General features: G+C 35.9%; 1 protein-coding gene across 1 annotated transcript in view; it reads left to right on the forward strand.

The window, feature by feature from the left end:
• The window catches only part of ULK4 (unc-51 like kinase 4), a 215,026-nt gene that overhangs the window by 156,395 nt on the left and 39,695 nt on the right, over nucleotides 1-18,936 (forward strand). The window contains exon 35 of the mRNA XM_066556214.1: nucleotides 2,949-3,134. Within this exon, the coding sequence (XP_066412311.1) occupies nucleotides 2,949-3,134 (186 nt within the window). The remainder of the gene's footprint in view (nucleotides 1-2,948; nucleotides 3,135-18,936) is intronic.

The raw sequence follows: 18,936 nt of genomic DNA on the forward strand, positions 1-18,936 counted from the left end.
AAAGCAGAGGAGCAGAAGAGCCTGAAGTACAACAGGGGGTGAAAGGCTTCACTGGCATTGGTAATGATTGAGTAATGTGATGTCATAACTGGCAGGTGTTGGGAACTGTGGCGTGATACTTGTAACATGGTCACTGAAGGCCTCTGAAGAGCAAGACTATATGATGCCAAGACAGATTGGATGCAAAGTTTCCTTTCATGGGGTTGAAAGGGTTTTCCTTTCTCTTGTTGGGGAACAAAGAACAACAACGAGGTTAAAAGGCTGGGCTTGCCAGGAGGAGAGAATCAAGGCCCAAGCATGGGCATTGGTCCAAGTACAGCTCTTCCTCCTAGGGCAAAGTGTTCCACTGCCTCACTAGCTGGGTGTTCCTGCTGCAGTAAGCCTCCCTGGGGAATAATGCTAGCCAGCTGGACTTGCTTGTTTGCTTCCTTGACAGTCATGGTGTTGGAAAGATCCACTGAGATTTGTGGTGCTTTATGGATTTCTTCACATACATTTGTTGTAGGAGCAATCTGACAGCTTTCCACTCCTCTGATATTTAGTGAATATCTTTGGAAAAAACCTTGAGATCAGTCTCGCTTCCAAGTATAGCTGTTGTGATACTGACTGAACATGAGATTTTTGTGCCTGTGGAGCCCAGGGAATTAGCCTCTACTGCAGTACCCAGGCAAGGATGTATGAATGACCAAAATTTTTACTGATTTTTCATTTTTTATGTTTGCTTAGCCAACAAACATTTGAAACTTGAACATAATCCTTGTTCTGTGATTTTCTTCAGGGGGTTGTTGATGTAGCTGCCTACACTGATCTAGTAACAAATTAACAAGGAATGCTGCTTTTAGAAGGTGTGAGTGGCACATTAAAAAAAAAAGTAGCCGTTCTTCCTTTCTCTAATGGCATTTTGTTTTAATGAAGGAAATGAAAGTTGTCTCAAAGCCCTAAGTGAAATCAATAGGATTTTTTTTCAATTAGTTAAGGATTAAAGATATAAATGGACTTCTAAACCTTGTTACTTTTTGTAGCTTTTCCTGCTTTTTGGGTTTGCTAATTGAACTGATGTTATTAGAGAAGGAAATAATCAAAAAAGTGGCATTTAGATTGGAATGAAGAAAAAACATATAGCAAAACTGAGGAAGAAATAGCTGTTGTGGTCCTGTCACTTGCATAGTATTAGGTCAAATAGAATGTGATATGTCTTGGGGCTATATATTCAGAGATTTCATCTCAGTTCAGTCTGTTTTAAACAGCAACTCTATGAAGCTAGTAGAAAACAGGATTGTATTTGCATGCAGATCCCTTGGGAATTGCTGCTTGAATATTTGAGAGATGTGTGTCTGATGATATGTTCAGATTGCTTTAAAGTAACTGTGTGGGTTTTCCTCAACATGAAAAAATTTAGGAATTTCATACTGCAGATTAAATAAGCAATCATTATTGAAATGATTTGGCATATTACATAAGTGTTTGGACAAATTGGGGGTTTTTTCCCTTTTATTGTCTGTAAGGATAGTCTGTTTACTGTACTTTTATCTGGCTTATTTGGTGTAAATAATACTTTTGGAATGAAAAAAATGAATGATCATGATGAGGTGTTTTTACACTTCTATACCTAATTGGTTAAGTCTACTGCTGACATTTTGTTCAGGTCATAGACTAAAAGGTGAGAAAAAACTATTACAATGATTTCGTTGAGGGATATATATATAGGCAGGACTTTCCTAAATTAATTCCTCATTAGAGTAAATGATTTTGTTATTTTTTTTAGAAAAAAAATATTCTTGTGATATTTGAATTATCTTTGATGGAGAATCTGTCTCAGCTCTAAGGAAGTTATTTCAGCAGTTAATTGTTATTATTAAAGAGAGAAAGAAAAAAGGAAATGGAAGTATTATCTTTCTTCTAATCTGAATTGCTTTGTCTAAAGTTTTGAGCTATCATCTCTTATCAGTCCTTTTTCAGGTAAAGGAATTAATCTACCTCAGCCTGCATTTTCCTACATATGATTGAGAGGTTATGATCAAATCCACTTTAACTCTCCCTCTGATATGCTATAGACACTAAATTCCTTCAATCCTTGGCTATTATGCTTTCCAATCTGTCATCCTCTTGCCTGTTCCCAAGAAACCTCTATTTTTTTTCACTAGTGTTTGTGAACTCTCCCTGCTGACACTAGGCACTGCATTCCTGTTGTCATTCCAAAATGTCATTGTCAGTGCCAAATAGAGGCCTAATATAATATCTTTACTTGTTATTTCCAGATTGTACTTTCAGGAAATATATAAATCATTTTGATTATGGTGTCATATTATCAGAAGCTCATTTAATGATCTCTAGTCATGTCCCTAAATCTTTTTTGTAATTTTGCTTCCCAGGAAATAATTTTCCATCCTAATGCTAGGGCCTGCTGAAGTGTCTGATCTTCAAAGGAGTGTAGAAAAGTTAGAATTCAGGAAAATATTTAAAATCTTCAAAATGTACCTCCTAATGGACTACTTACAATCCATTAAATAACTAGATAGCCTGTGCTCTACCTCAAGAGGCTTGCTTTAGTAATAATTAAATGAAATTTTATGGTGTGCATGATGTAGAAGATTAGACATCATGGCTGTAATGGTACTTTTTCCTATTACTGCTTCTGTTTAAAGTAGAATAAAATAATGTGGTTGGGAGCAACATTTCTGGTGCTGTTATGATGTTGCTCTAGATAGACCACTTGACAGAATTAAAGTGCAGATATTGTTATACTGCTGCTTAAGAGTAAATATATTTTAATTATGTTTTCATCACTTTGTTAAGCTTATTTTAGTGCAATTCTGAGTCAATCAACTAGAAATGATTCTTTCCTGTCACAATGCAAATGTTAACACTCTTCCAAATCCCCAGTGAAATGCAACTTTTCTGAAACTGGAATTTGATTTTTGTTTGTTTATTTTTCATTTATTTTTTAGCTTCCCAGTGAAGATACTGAAATATTTTTGAGTGCCTCACAGAGCTTATTATTGCTGGTTCAGCTGTATGGAGGGAGCAATGAGGAGAGTATGTCTCCAGAAAACATGGACAGCTTTGCTGAAGTACTGAAGTCCAAAGAAGATCCACGAGAACTTAAGCTTTTGTTGAAAATTGTTAAGAGACTGGTGAGTTGACATCTAACCTTTTCCAAAGTCTGCGTGTTGCTTTTATATAATTTGATAAAATTTTGGACTAGTTTTTTCCCTCTCAAGGGAAAAATATTTTAAAATAATTTTAAAACCAAAATATGCTAAGTTGAATATCATGTCTTTAAATTCCACTTTTCTGGAGAAGATAGCTTTCTACACTTAAAACCTCCTATGAAAATGATGCAGGAATTCTCCTATTTCAGTTAGCCATTCAGCAGTTTAAATAACTCTTGCTATTTTTCCACTCGTTTAGTAATTCAGGTCTATGAGGTATTGAAACCATTTTCTGAATGCCTTCTGTAAGAACTAACCTTGTAGCATTAAATATCTGTTCAGACACAGAGTGGTTTATTTCACAGTGAATAAAAGGCTATTTTATACTTGGAATAGGTTTGTGCATGGGCTGTTGAGTCTTCATTCTCACAGAGCTATAGGGACCACTTGTGCTGGAGTGGCTGTAATGTAGAGAGCCAGGCTGTGGCAATCATACAGGGGCTTCTGGTGATAATGTTGACATGTAGAAGGTTCACTTCTGTCTTGCTCCAAAACAGTGGAATGACAGCAGCTGATGTCTTTCAGGTAGCTTAGGAAGGAAATCTTTTGGTGTCTGTGGCATTCTCTCAGATAATGCAATAGGATTTTATCTTGAAGTGTTCTTAATAAGAAGCTTTGCCTGCATTGTCAGCAGCCTTGCGTTGTTTGTGTACTTCATCCTTTACTCTCCAAAAGCAGGGGCTTTCGGTTAAAATAGGATAACTGCCTCTAGAGAGACCAGTAGTTCCCTCAATTTCAAGAGGTATAAGTTCATTCAATTTTGCAAGTGCGGTGCTGGCTACTAGAGTAAGACTGTAATCCATGGCATCAGGAATTAAAAGGGAGCAACTCCCTTGTAGAGATTTCAGAGATCTTGTCCTCTTTCTCCTGCCTGCTGCACTTACATCACAGGAAAGTAAACACCATGCCCTTCTTCCCTGTTTTGCCCCCTATCTTGCCCTGAAAGAAGCATGAATATATAAAATTAAAGTTGATATGATGTTTAAAATTCTAAAGATACTTTCTATTGATTTTAGCTTGTACCTCTGCTACTCTTTCTGAATAACTGTTGTGATGTATAGAACTGGCTTTTGCTTTTCTCCAAAAGCAATATGAGTAAAAAGGCAACGAAGTGAGAGAGAAGGGAAGTGAGGCTGCAATATACATATCTAGATTATTTCAGTTTAAAACAGCTACAGACTTGTTTATTTGTCTCCATTTTGAAGCCTAGGGTTCAAAAGTTAACCTAGTGTGCAGGATACTTAACACGGAAGCTTCTATTGACTATTTTAAGAGAACAAAGCTCTGCAGTCACCTTTTGAACCTTGCAAGTTCCTGTACTTTAGGTTCCAGTTCTCTCCTTTGTATACCTGGTACTTGTTATTTATAACATCAGGCATAGATTTTCAGTAATTATTGTAATGAGATCTTGCGATTTCTTTTGAAAGCAGGGTTCATAGATAATTTGACATATTATTTAATAAATCATATGTTATTTCTCTAAACCTTAAAAAGTCCTGTTCAGAGGAGATTATTATCTTGTCAAAATTGTCGTAATGACAAAAGACATTGAAATATAATCATATCCATTTAAGAAGGATTCAGCCCACATCAGCTGAATTTTGAAGCCTAGAGCAGTGTTTTTCTTTTTATATATCTGAGCAATATTTTAATAGAGAGATCAGTATATGCACCAATTTTCATAGTTGCAAATCAGTGCTGATACAGAGCAGCTCTTCAGTTTGTGGTTACATTGACTTTGCTGGTACAGGCACAAGTATTGCTTATGTAAGACAGGAATGTACAAAAAGAGCTCCATGTGGTTATGCTACAGATGCCTTTATAGCATGTATTTCTGGAAATATGGAAGGGCATAGCAGTGTGACTCCTTAACCTTGATTTAAGTGTTTTACGTGACTGCAGTGAGCCAGTGGAGGCAGATAGAACAATTTCAGAGCCTTCAGTTTAAGGCATATCAGAGGATTTGTTGATGTACAAGATGACCTTACCTTGATGAAATGGAATCTCAAATCTATATGTTGTTATGACTTAATGATTAAACCACTGTGTTTTATCTCCAGTGGGTGGAAGGTTTTTTGAAAAAGTTGGAGATTTGAGTTTTTTATACTGTTTTGTTCAGGTTTTTAAATGATCATTGTCAAATTTGACCAGCAAATTGACTGCAGGGCAATACAAATTCCTTGCAGCACTCTTCTTCACTAATTGTTTTCCTAGAATTTTGTTGCATGTATTTCTAAAACAGAAGTATAGTCCAGACTTTGTACAGACTAATACTGAAATCACTATGAACACACCCTTTCAGAAGCTTTATTTTGCTGTAAAAAGGAATCATTAGGAGAGAAAATATGCTTTGAGCTAACTTCTGTAACTGTGTAAGTAAAGATCATCTAAAAGCTCTAAAGAGGCAGCATTGACTGTCTTCTTTCTGTTTTCTTTGTAATTACCTCTTAGATTTCAAAGCTTTGGGCTCTGTCAAGCACAGGTTAACCCATTTTTTCACAAGAATGTTCTCTCACTGCCATGGATAAAATGAACAGAAACTGCATAAAATTATTGAATTGAGGAACAGGTTTGGAGGTTTTTTTTCTTTCAACCTCTCCACTAAATCTCTTGTTCTGATTGCTTCATCTTGGGTTAGACAATGCTGCTATTCAGATATACTTCATCTTTTTTAGAAGCATTTTTGTAACTGATTGATGACATCAGAAGAGTGATCTCTTGCTTTTTTTGTTCTGGAAGCCTCTCCTGCCACTTGTCATGGAAATCACTATCTCATAATTTCATCTCTTCTGTGAAGATAAAGTGCATCTTATTATGAGTCCAGTAAATTACCTAGATAAAAATATATATTTTTTTTTTATGAAGCAGAAGAAATTTTCATTTGAGAAGCAAGTAGTTGAGGTTTGCCTGCTTTACGGAGAAATTTTTAATTTCTTTTTTTCCCCAGAGGGAAAAAATTTCCCTGCCATCCCAATTTATCATGTATGTAATGTAAAGGCATTTTTTATAGAACTAGCCAATATCTTTCTACTGGACACATAATCACTGTGGGATTACAGCTCAGTACTCACAAATAAATTATTTCAGCTTTCAGAACAAGAGAACACTCTTTTTTTACTTCCATGTAGTAATAAGGAAAAATTCCTCTGAGAAAAATGAGTAAATATTAGGCTTTCTGCACTCACAGTGAGTGAAGAGGGAATTTTTGTTCCGTGACTTTTCCCTTATATACTTGTCAGAAAGGATATTGAGTTCTACCTTTTCAATCACACCTTTTTCTACTGATTGTCTTTCTAGAATCTCATTTTCACTAATTTGTGTTTCATAAGTGTCAAAAAGTTTTTCCTTTTTTTTTTCCCTGTGAGTAGCTAAGACATTTAGGATGTCATCTGCATGTCCTATACCCCATGGGGATATGTATAAGGATTTCTCAAATCATTTTAGGCTGATGTTATAAAGACATTAAGGCTGAAATGATAATACATGAACTATGGCAAAATTCCATAATATTCATTAACTTCATTGTAGGACTATTGAACTCTAATTTCATTTCCCTGCCAATTTGAGTCACAGCAAGAGCATCACTATCTACCTGCAGGCAAATTTACTACCCTGTTTCAAATGTACCAAAGCTTGGGGAACCACTGATCACTGTGTCTAAGATGTCATTCAAATCATGCAGTCCTTAAGTGTTTCTGACATCTACATTAGCAATTATATCATCCTCAATTTTATACAAAGATCTGCTGCATTTGCTTCTCTTGAATAGATAGCTTAGTGTTTGTCTATAAAAATATATGTGTATATTTTGACTGCAATAGGTCCCAGATTAGATCCTTGTTACATTAATCCGTGATCATGCATTATGAGGACTTTTAGAGCTTGAGAGATACACAGTCCAAGTACACAAATGTTTGATTTAGAGTAGCAGTTCTGCAATCCCTTAGTAAGTTGAACTTCTGTTGGAGGTTTGCTTCTCAGTAGATTCCCACTAGTACATCTATAGGGACCTTCCCTCAAAGAAAGTGAAGTAAAATCCCAAGAGTTTCTCAGATAGCATCCCTTTTGCAGCTTCAGCTCCATGGACTCAGTGCCAGGGGGAGGTGTTTGTGCAGCAATTTCCAGAGGTGTCTGTTTTCCCATGGTCTTAAAAGGCTACAGAAGCCTGTTGGCAAATCTCCTGCTGAGGGAGCACAGCACTCAAATAATCTCAAACTAGCTGGAGAAAACTTTTTATGCATTTTACTCCTGATCTGAATCTTTTAAGTGGCCCATAATTAATTTCATTAGTTGCTAAGATAATCCATAATATTCCATTCCTCTAAGGAATAATTTTATGACAGCTATGGTTGTTAGACTGTGAACATAATACTCACTTGTGGGTTGCTGACATGTATTGGTATACTCATTAAAAACAAACAAGTTTTTTTTAAAATCATACATATTTTTAAAATTTGGGTGACTCTTACAGGAACAATTCCCATCCTTCATTAGTGTTAATCTCTTATTTTCAAGTTGTTACCAAGCCTGCATCTTCACTGACCATCTTTTGTTGGCTTCAGTCTACAAGTGTAACATCCTTAAGACATTACCTTTTATATATGTTAAAAGGGAGCATTTCATTAGCTACAAACAACTTAGATTCTCCCAAATAGGAAGAAGCTAATCAGCGTTACGATACAGTATGCAGATGATAACAGGATGTGTTGCTCAAAATCCATTGAAATAAATACATGGGAAGGAAAATGCACCTTCACCCTTCCCGCTGTGTGGCAAAGCTCCTTCTGTTTGCACACTCAGGCAGGGTTTTTTTTAGTAGTTTTAATAAAATTGGAGAGGGTCTGCAGCAGCTCCCACTGTGACTTGGCAGACTTCTGCCATGGTGCTTTCAGGCCTTGCCATACCCTGACACGGGGGCAACAAGCAGGGTGGGGAAATTGCCCTATCTCCAGGGGCAAGTGAGACTGTTCTCCCCTCCTCCTCCCCTGGGTTTTCATCTATTTGCAAAGTAAGCTTCTCAGTATGGCTTTTTGAGTTTTGTCTATGGTTTCACCAAAATAGAATCTAATAATACTTTTTAAATAAAAAGTGCTGCAGTGTTCCTGATGAATATGAATAGTCTGCAGATATATTTGTGAGTTAGATTGCTAGGCCAGGCCATTGCCATTGTTCAGGAAGCAGTACATTCAATTTTACAGCAAAGGTTTAAAAAAATTTGGTTTCAATTACTCAGAAGATGTATGCAGCTAATCGCAACTACTCTAATACAATTTAAACAAAAAATAAACAATTATTTAAATAGAAAGAGCATAACTAGTGTAATTTAAATAAATTCATAATTCTCTTGTGGCACAGCCCCTGTGCAGCACTTCATTGTTTACCAGAATGAAAATTGAGCCAATATTGATTAATTTATCTGAGTAATTTGGATTTTTTTGTTGTGTATGTCTTACTGAATCTTTGAACTTTCTTAGTTTCTAATGTCATATGAGCTCTACCAAATGCTCATGGAAATGACTTATTGTACTTCTACCATTAAACCTGATAGAAGGTTGTTGGTTTTTTTGGATTTTTTTAAGCTTAGTAAAGTATTTTCAGTAGCTGGGAAGAAAACAATTTATCAGTGTGATTTTTGTATAATCAAACTTAATTATCCAGTTTGTTGTCATGCATTTTGCAAGCAATACCAGGTCCTAAGTTATGTATTATTTCATCTATAATTATATACTTGCTATTAAAGATAACACAGCTTTTCAAAAACCACTTTTTAAAGTCCTGCATGAAAATGTTATTTGTGTGTGTGGTAATACTTAGGATGTCCAGATGTGAGAGGGATCCTGAAGTTGATTTACATTTGAGATCCCATGGCATTGTTTATTGTACTATACGTGGTTAATTTTACCTGACCTAACTAGATTCTGAGTATTGAAATCCCAGACACTGTTTTTCACTATAGGTCTGATAAGAATTTTCATTTTTAATCTGAAATGATTAGCTACTGTTTCACCTTAGGGACATGTGCGTGTTTCATCTGTGTGCCTGGCTTATGGAATTTGTGAAGGGCTGAATTCAGGCTCACTTATACTTTGAGAAATTTATGGCGTGTTTTCAGGATGCTGAGTAGTGGGACAATATGCTAACACTGTCCTTGACTTACTCTTTTTTTTGACATTTGCTTTCTTTGCTTTCTGCTGGAGGAAAGGGAAGAATAGTTTGATATTTAGATTTATACATTTGGTTAGAGCACTGATATAATTTTAATAGGCCTTTTCCATTTCTGATGGCCTTCCTTTTAATTTACCTTCTTGATTTTTACAATAACCTTCTTTCAGTTGGCCAGAATTCTTAAGCAGGACATTCTAAAGTTAAATACTGATGGGTTTTATTCCAGTGTTTATCTTTCTATTTTATTAAATGAAACAGAGTATCCATGAAAACATCTTAGTTAATGATGCAGTCCCTGGAATTCTTATTTTACTCCATCTTGTCACTTTGGATCCTGTCCAGAAGATCTGTAGCTCTTACCAGATTGGAAAAAACTTTGCTATTTTTTGACCCCAAGTACTAGATGGTACAGGAATGCTCTGCTTATTTTTTTTCTTTTATTTCTTCCTCATAAAAAAAGAAAATATTTACATCTTTATAAGATTGTCCACGGTTATGGGATCACTTATTTCTACCTACATCAGAATCCTGTTCTGCTGAGTGAATTTGGGGTCTCTGACTACGATTGCTGCATCCAATGAGATGTAGAATAATATCAGTTCAGCGGCTGAGAAGGCTGTGATGGTGAATGGTAGGGCTACTAATTCATTTTATGGTTTATATCCCTATGTATCTCTAACTACAAACACAGTGTATCTTCTTTTTTGTATCTGTCTTGGGATACTCAACTCAAAGTGTCGAGAAATTTTTAGGAACTGTGAAAATCAAAATTTTATTTTAATTGGGTCTAAGGTGAGATTTTTTTTTTCCCTGCTGATTATTGAAGCCCCAAAGCCTGTTGTATCAAAAATACTAGGCTTCATGGAACCTGTACTGAAATCATGGTACTCACATAACATTTTGCTGAAGAGAATATTAACACCAATCAAATAGGACTGAATTATTAAAAATCTTCTCTCAGCCTGAATTTTAATACCAAGTTGCACATATTTCCATGTTCTGTAGCATTAATGGGAGCATATGAGCTGTAGGTGCTGCTTTCATTATTATTATAACTGAATTTCATTAGTCTATGGACTGGGACCTCATTGTGATTATCTCAATCCAAGCATAGTAAAAAATAATTTCTTGCTCCAGAGAACAATCCAGCTTGTTTCCAGTGTTCAAAATAGGATCAAGAAATGGCCTGAAAATTACTCTTCCTAATAGGAAATATTTTGACTCAAAATCACCATTTCTGGGTAAAACAGATCATTGAGCAATGATCAGTTCTGTGCAAGCAAGTATGAATGTTTGACTAGTTCATTACAAACTAAAAGATTCTTCATTTTTTTAAAAATTTAAATTCTTATGGTCACAGGAATATTTTAAAATCCTTAGTCTACATGTGAAGTTATTACCAGAAATTACAAGAGCTTTGTAAGACTTTCGTTGCCCGTGTTGAAGATGAGATACAGTTACATGTAAAATGGCTTGCTGTTACATTTTGCAAACTTATATTGCAAACCCTTCAACAAGACCTCCCTTTTTCATTACATCCGTTCTCTTGCTCCATCTTCTTGCTGACAGGTTTACTAAAGGTGAAATAGTCTGTTACTGGGAATTGTATCAGGAAATTTTTAAATATGGTATACCAGAATGAAATCTAATATAGGAATTAGATTCCCTACTGTAAAGGAGTGCTACTTCCTTTGGCTTCTAAATTACCTGGTAGCGGACAATCAGAGTAAAAGGTCTTGACATAACCTCTTTGTTAATCCTCATTGCTCCCTTATTTTCCTTGCTTTCTATTGAAAAAAACTATTAAAATAATAAACTAATGAAAAAATCTGTTGATTTTTAAAATATATTTCAATTTATGCACTTTTACAAGGCATCCAACAAACATGACCTGTGTTTCGCTTGTCTGTATCCTTGCTTTCTTCATCTTATAAGGCTGGAGCATTGCTGAAAAGCTGGTGCTTTCCAAAATCTTGCCATGAGCAAATTTGCAGGTCATACAGAGCTTGATCTTTAAAAGCAGTGTATGGATGCAGATAAACAGAGAATATAGTTGGAGTGTTTTTATTGGAGAGGGAGACAGTCCTTGGCCATCAGGCTGTGAAGATAGGGGACTCTGAGGCATGTAAACTGGGCAAAGGAGACAAAAAGCCTGACAGGGAACTTCAGATGTAGGATATCTGTCTGATGGAAATTATGAATAAAAATATAGAAGCAGAACAAAGGTATGTTGCTCATGGCAATAAGAGCAGGCAATATGACCATTTAGAGCAAAATGAAGTCACTGTTTACGAAGTTTGAGATTGTTGCAAAGATCAAAGAGGAAAATTACTTTAGAAGCATCACTCAAACAAGTACCATGGAAGAAAGCAAAATACTTAGTTTTGTTCCTGGATATCTCATGCATCTAATGGTTAGTTAAGGCATTTGTTAACAACAAATACCTACTTCTAAGGTTCCCCAACAGAGAGCCCATGCTCACAGGCTAATCTCTGCAGTGATAATCACATCTGTGCTTTATGAACATGGTGCTGCCCAATTTCAGATGACTGTGGTCCGTGTAAGTGAGACAAGGTTGTGTTTAAAAATAGCATTTGTGTGCATTGAGATGAGGTTTTCAGTAGATTTCTACAGTAACTGACCCTCCTCTCCAAGTTCAAAGTGTTTCAATCCAGAATCATCAGTGATGTAACATCAACATTTTAAATTATGAAGACTCTACTAGTTAAACATTTATAAAGTACCCAATGTTGTCATTCTTTAAACTATTAAAATGTAATGTTTTTATATGAATATCATTATAAATTTATAACAAATGTAATTTGTGGTGATGCAGTGTTCTATGGGCTGCGAATTACTGCCCTAAATTTCACACAGCAGATGCTTTCTCTGGGATGCAGTGCCCAGTTGATGAGTTCATATGATGCAGCATAAGAATATCTCACTATTTGCATTCCAGCACTACTCTGCTTATACAGCTTGCTTTTTTAGACCACTCAGGGGGCATTTTGAGTGTTGAAGTTGACACACAATTCCCAGTCTTGTCAAAAGTTCATGATTACCTAAATTCTTTAGTATCAGTAAAAGCGTACTTCTTCTAGAAATATGGAGCGTTCATTAGTTATGAGTCAAGAGGTGCATGTGATTTCCTATCATCCAATAGCTCAAATGATTTAAAATAATTTTTTTAAGGAATTATATTGGTGTACTTAATTGCCAGAGAACTGCTGTAGAGCATAATCCTGGTATTCATTGAAAAGTCAAAATGGTATGTTCCATAGTGCATATTTTAACTCATGGATAAAACTCTGATTTTTGTGCTGTAAATCCTTGGAAATTGTAATGTATAGAGTTACTGCATGTTAGAATCACATCAGAAAAAGATAATTTAAAGCAAAACCTGCCCTGCCTGTGCTAAACAAAATGCACATATAAAAATCTGCCATGTATACTGGATGTGATGCATATATTTGTGATTTGAGGGGGGGATGCTAAACAGTGGAATCTACCAGACTAATAATTTAAACAAAAAACCCCGTTATTTGTAACTGCAATTTACTGTTGTCCCATTTCATCACTTAAAAATAGATGAAAGAGTCAAGGTAGAATCCCTTTGCTCATTCTGACTGAGTGCTTCCTTTGTGGCTTTTCATGCAAGAGGCCAGTGTTTCCAGAGAATGCCAGCACAGGGCTCTCAGTGTGTGCTCTGGGCAGAGGTTTCCCTGCAATGGGCTTGGGGAGATAGAAAGGCAGAATTTCCCAAGGGAGCTTGGGCACAGTGCTGCTTGTCCTGAGTGCTGGAGCAGAAAAGCTCTGCAGAGCTTACAAGTAAAGCAGCATTTTGTCAGCTGTAAAATTTTAAGTTAGAGTCCTTACTGAGTAGCTGTGTGTCACTTATTTTCATTAGAGCAGCAGTCTGCATAAAGCAGGTTAGAGTTAAAATCAATGTAACATTAATCATTTACAATCAAATAATTCCCATGGAAATGAGTATGTTAACACATCCTCATACTGCTACTTTTCTGCAAGATACTACCAGTATTTAAATACTAAAAGAAAGTAATTTCTAGCATATGTGATAAAACAGCAGGTGTGCATAAAGCATAAAAGGAATTATGGTTTATAAAGATCAGGGCTCTTGTCATTTTAAGTCATTAGTACAGTTTAGTATTTGCAATATAAATGGGGGTGTATTCACAAAATGGCACACAATATTTATTTTCAAAGTCCATAACTCTAAGACAGCTAGGAGTAGTTTGTGCAACACATATCAGTCAGTTATGTGAGACATTGATCCTCCTAATATAGCAATATTTCTTTTCCTTTGGTGAGGAAAATTCTTATTGCTGAAAAAGAAATTGCAGGTGTCATTGAAAGACCTAAATAATCTGCCCTCAGAATTGCTGGAGTGGACTGTTGCTCCACTGAGGAGCTCTGATTGCATCAGAAAGATGCTCATACAATTTATTCATGTAATTGTAGTTCCAAGATGAAATATATGTTACATTTTGGAAGTGATGTTATTTAATCATGATTGATTTTATAGAATCTTCTAGTCTCTGTATCACCATTATATTTGATAGGATCTTTTTTTTTTGACATGTCTTATTCTACATTTCCATCTCTAGTTATATGGTTTTGGTTCTTCACTCCATTCCTCAGCTCCAGATGCTCCTGGCTTTTTTTCTTGAAACTTTGTTTTTTTAATGAAGCTGAAAGGAATGGATGTTGGAGATTGGAGGACCGATTTTAGTGTTAAAATGCCTTCTCTCATCTTACATTTTGACCACTGCAGATTTCAATAAAATCTCATTTTCCCTCTTGCAGCTTCATACTTCAGTTTTGCCTAGCTATTTATGATCTCAAGAGCACACAATTTCATTAGCATAGTGTTATGTGCTTGTGTGTGTGTGTGCACCTATTAGGCTTATATACTCTTCTGTAATCCTTTTAAATTTTCTCATTAAATAATAATTTATTCTTTTTTTTTATATTTATGTCTACATAATGGCTAAAAGTTTTTGAAATTGCAAGGATTTAAAATAGCTTAATTTTCCAAATTTAGTCATAGAGATTCCTAAGGAAATTTAATTTCCTGGAAGTACTAATTACTTATTTATGAATGTCAGACCTACAAAAGTTTCTCTGATTTGGCTGCCACAATCATTAGGTATTCTAAGTCCTAGTCCTTTATTTCTCTTATAAAAGGATTGAAAGAAGAGACCAAAGAACTTAGGAGGAACCAGAAATACCATGGGATATAAAACATTTTGTTTAACAATTTTAATTATATTAAAGTTCCCTCAGTTGTACATTTCAAGAAGATGAAATATAATGAAGTAGGGTGCTGTGATATGAGACTAAGTTATGTGGGAAGCCTGATAGTCTTCCTAAAACCAAAACTAGAATGAGTCAGCTTTTGGGTTGTGAAGCTTGTATGTCTTTTTTCCTCACTTCCCTTTTAACAAATTATTTTAAATGGGAGGTGAACCCAGTAACAATGTAATCAAGCTTTTGACCCGTTAAGTTCAAATGGCTTTGAAATGAGGTGAACCAGATTTGTCTATCCCTACTAGAAAATGAAAGCAGCCGAACATCAATCTGCCAAGATTGTTTCATTCAACTTTTGCCTAATACCTTGTAGAGTACTTCAAGAACTTTAAAAATTATGGTATTTCTACTTGAACTTGGATGAGATGGTGGAATACAAATGTAATCACTCTGACAGTGATTTAGTGACCCTGGAACATCTGGGAGTAAAGCCAGGTGCAGAGAGCAGTGGCAGGATGTGGACTGGAATGTGAAAGGAGCAGCACTGACTACTGCTTAATACCTGTGAGAAAGAAAAATAATGATGTCTTGAAATGCGTGGAGGTGAGAAATATAAAGGAGTGATGAACGCTCTGTTAATGTCTTGGCAGCATTGCAGTTCTGAATGTAATTCCCAAACAATATGGAGCACGTTAGATTTTGAGACTACTGGATATAATGATTTGAGTGTGATAAGAATCTCATGTCCTACTCTGTACAGCCTGTCTCCTCTATAGTGCTGCTTTGATCCAGCTCCCCACCCACCCTACTGGGGTTCAGCTTGCAGCCTGTCTATTCCAGAAGAAAGGAAGAAAAGAGGTTGGAGGTTGTGGTACCTCTCATGTAGCTTTCTTTTCTCTCCCTGATGAACAGGGATGTATCTCCCACTCTGCTGCAAAGAAAATGGACCAGAGCTGGACTTTTATGTTATGATGTCCAAAGTGGGGAATGCACTTCAGTGAAGCAGTGTGTATTCAGAAACACTGTAAGGAATGAGAAGGGGCATCAAACCCACCATGAATTATAGGGTCATCACTGGATGAGGTATTCTAGGGATGTTTTCTAGCCACAATCACATTAATAGTGAGAATAGCAAGTTGCTTGAACCCTGATCCAAAAGACTCAATAATACAATATTTAGGAGTATTGTGCTAATGTCATGTAGGACACAAATGCTATAGCCCATCAATTTGTTTTAAGGAAAGCAAAAGGAGAGTTTCTGTTTCAAACAGAAACCCAACCAATGTACATTAAACAGCTGGACAGCTGTTGGTCCTGCACTAATAATGCAGCTGTAGGTGCAGAGGCCTCTGCACCCCCCAGTCTTTCCTGAGCCCAACTGCTCTGCAAGGCTGCCAGTGCAGGTGCACTCACCCGTGCAGTGTGCTCCAGCATCCAGGTTCCTCCATGCAGGAGAGCCTGAGCTGCAGCCAGACCTGAGACCACACTTGCAGTACAGAAAATATGTGTGTCTGCTCTAGGGACCACTGCAGAATGCAAGCATCACCTTTGTGTCTCAAGCTGTGGTCTTGGTTTTGTCTGGAAACTTAAAACATGTAACTAGGAGGAGCAATCTGATAAAAAAAGGGAGTTTGCATCGCTTGGTTGGCTCAAAGTGCTCTATATTTTTAATTGTTCCCTGGACAACCATTCCTTTTTGATGCTGTATCTTACCATTAGTCAGAGCTAAATAATTTGTCAGACTAGTACAAGTTATTTCAGACTAAACAAACATTTTTTCTGCACTAATACCAAGTGCAGAAAAAAGGCCAGGAGAGAAGGGAAACTTGTCCATACTTAATTATATATTTCCAGATGTAAGAAAGACCAGCCCTTAAATTCAGTAGTGGTGCTGAAGTTGCAAATTTTGGCTTTCAGTTCACACTACAACAAACCTGAAAAAAAATCCAGGAAAGCAGGTTATATATTTCTTCCATAATTAATATATTGCTGGATGTAATGTTTGAAATATTGAGGTAATTTGTGAAAGAGTTGTCACAGCTTTCATATAAAAATAGGAAAATCAAATCAAGAAAAGTATAATATTTACTGCCACTCAAATGGCTTGCAAAGCTCATTATTTTGTATTATTTTCCTGACATTAATCTTTTCACTAAAACTATGTGGTTGAAAATAGAGGGATAATTAGCATTAGCCCATTTAAGAGAAACTGCTAGTGACAGAAACTTATTTATTGTTGTGTACAATTAAAATATGATGTGAACACATGATAATTTACATTAAAACAAGATTGCAGCTTGTCAGCAGTTTCCTTTGTTCAGCTGTGTCTTTATCAGGCTACAACTGCTCACCTACTTTTATATGACTTTATAGTAATAGCAACATGTTCATTATTGGAGATGTCTAAACCAGTTTGATTACACAATATACAAAGCAAAAATATATCTGATATAATCTTTGTTAAAGAATTAGATCTGGAAGTAAGATTATATACCAACAGGAAAAATGTACATTATTGTTTCATCTCTTTATTGTTTTGGCTTTGTTTGGGTTTGGTTTTTTTTTAATTGACTCCTTGCAGTAAGTGTTGTTTATACATAGCACCCAGGGTGATTTATGTAGATTATTTTGCTGGTTTATTTGCACAACTTCAGTGCATCTGCAAATAAACAACTTGAAACCTGTCAGAAAGAAAGCAGACACATTTTTTTTCCCTAATTCTGTCATTGTATAAAGTGATTTCAGCAGTATAACAGTAGGTATTAGTTTATGTATTTTAGGATCTTTGGGACTTGTAATCCCATTATTGGGAGTGTCAACATTGTATTCCTTGGCATAGATAAGCCGTGATGGGAGGTCACAGCAAAAGACACTTTTCCAGCTCCTGTAACTGGATGATGGGTGGTATTTCAGAGTCTACAAAATGAAAAGCAAAAGTTTTGTCTGCCATTAGTACCCTGCTGACACATAATGTCCTGAAGGAAAGCAAAGCAAGATACTTCTTTCTGGCCTGGAGGAGATGTGATCAAGCATAGAGGACCTGTTAGCAAGTCCCAGTAAGAAGTTTTAAAAGCAAGTTCTAGAAACCTTTCTATGCTGAAAAGTTTTATGCTTGTGGGAGCAAAATAGGGTCATCATGTCTTCGCTGTACCTAGGGGCTGATATACCAGCATTGTTAACTTGTGCTGAATGGTTCACACTGTTCTCCAGTCAGACAAAATATTGGTCCTATTAATTTCACCATTTTGTTTTCTGTCACTATGTGCAAGTCTAGCTACTGTATGAACTTTTTTAGAAGATAGGTATCAACTTGCTCAGCTTTCATGCTTGCTCTATGTCTCTTAGAGCTGACAATGTTATTTCTGTTTAGAGGGTTTTATTTCTCATACTTAGAACTGTGTATAGACACAAAGTCATAGTCCATGGTTTTGACCAGAATCTTCTGGAGCAGAAGCAGGATGAATAAATAAACAAGCACTTAGGCTACTAACAAAATTAAGACTTTAAGCATATACTTCAAGTTCATTAATGTGAACAGAAAGAACTGTGCTTAAGTATTTTCTTCTGACTTTTCTTATGGGAAGCAAATTTCCTCTCTTCAGCTTGTTAGTTTCTTCGCATCCCTACCACCTCATTTGTTACTTTTGCTTCAGGTGGAAATGTAGCAAACTCTTACTGGTTTGGGAAGTGTTTAAATACTGCTAGAGTTATGATTGTAGGCAGCCCAGCATGTTCTGCAATTGAATGCTTCCTGCTGCTTCTGGATGCACTGCTTCAATTACTGGTATTTTTGGGGGGGAGTTTCTGAGGAAAGGGATTTATCTTGTCTCACTGCCCTGTATGAACTTTTAAATTCAGTTTAAATGCCAAGCAGCATTTACAACTGTGGTCTAGATTCACTTCTGATTTTAATGTCGTATTTCTGCTATTTCTTTTTATCTAAATGTAAAATCATTGACATTGGTTTAAATGAATTATGGTCTCATAAATTATTGTTTCATTTACATAAAATAATTTATGGAAGAATATCTTGATATTCTAATGCAAAAATTATGGTGCTTCTAGTTAACTAATTAGAGGTGTCAATAATTTTCTAGAATTATGACACCACACAATAATCTCCTTACAGTACTTTCCTAATTTTTATCTCAAAACCATTGAGCTGAATATGTGGGCAGACTCTTCTCTGTGACACTTTAGTGGTGTTTTTACCATTGCAGCTTTAGCTCAAATCTGATTATTAATTTTAAAGTGTGGAGCAGCCCATAATGATCATTACACAGTCCTG

This window comes from Molothrus aeneus, chromosome 1 (assembly GCF_037042795.1).
Source record: "Molothrus aeneus isolate 106 chromosome 1, BPBGC_Maene_1.0, whole genome shotgun sequence".
NCBI lineage: Eukaryota > Metazoa > Chordata > Aves > Passeriformes > Icteridae > Molothrus > Molothrus aeneus.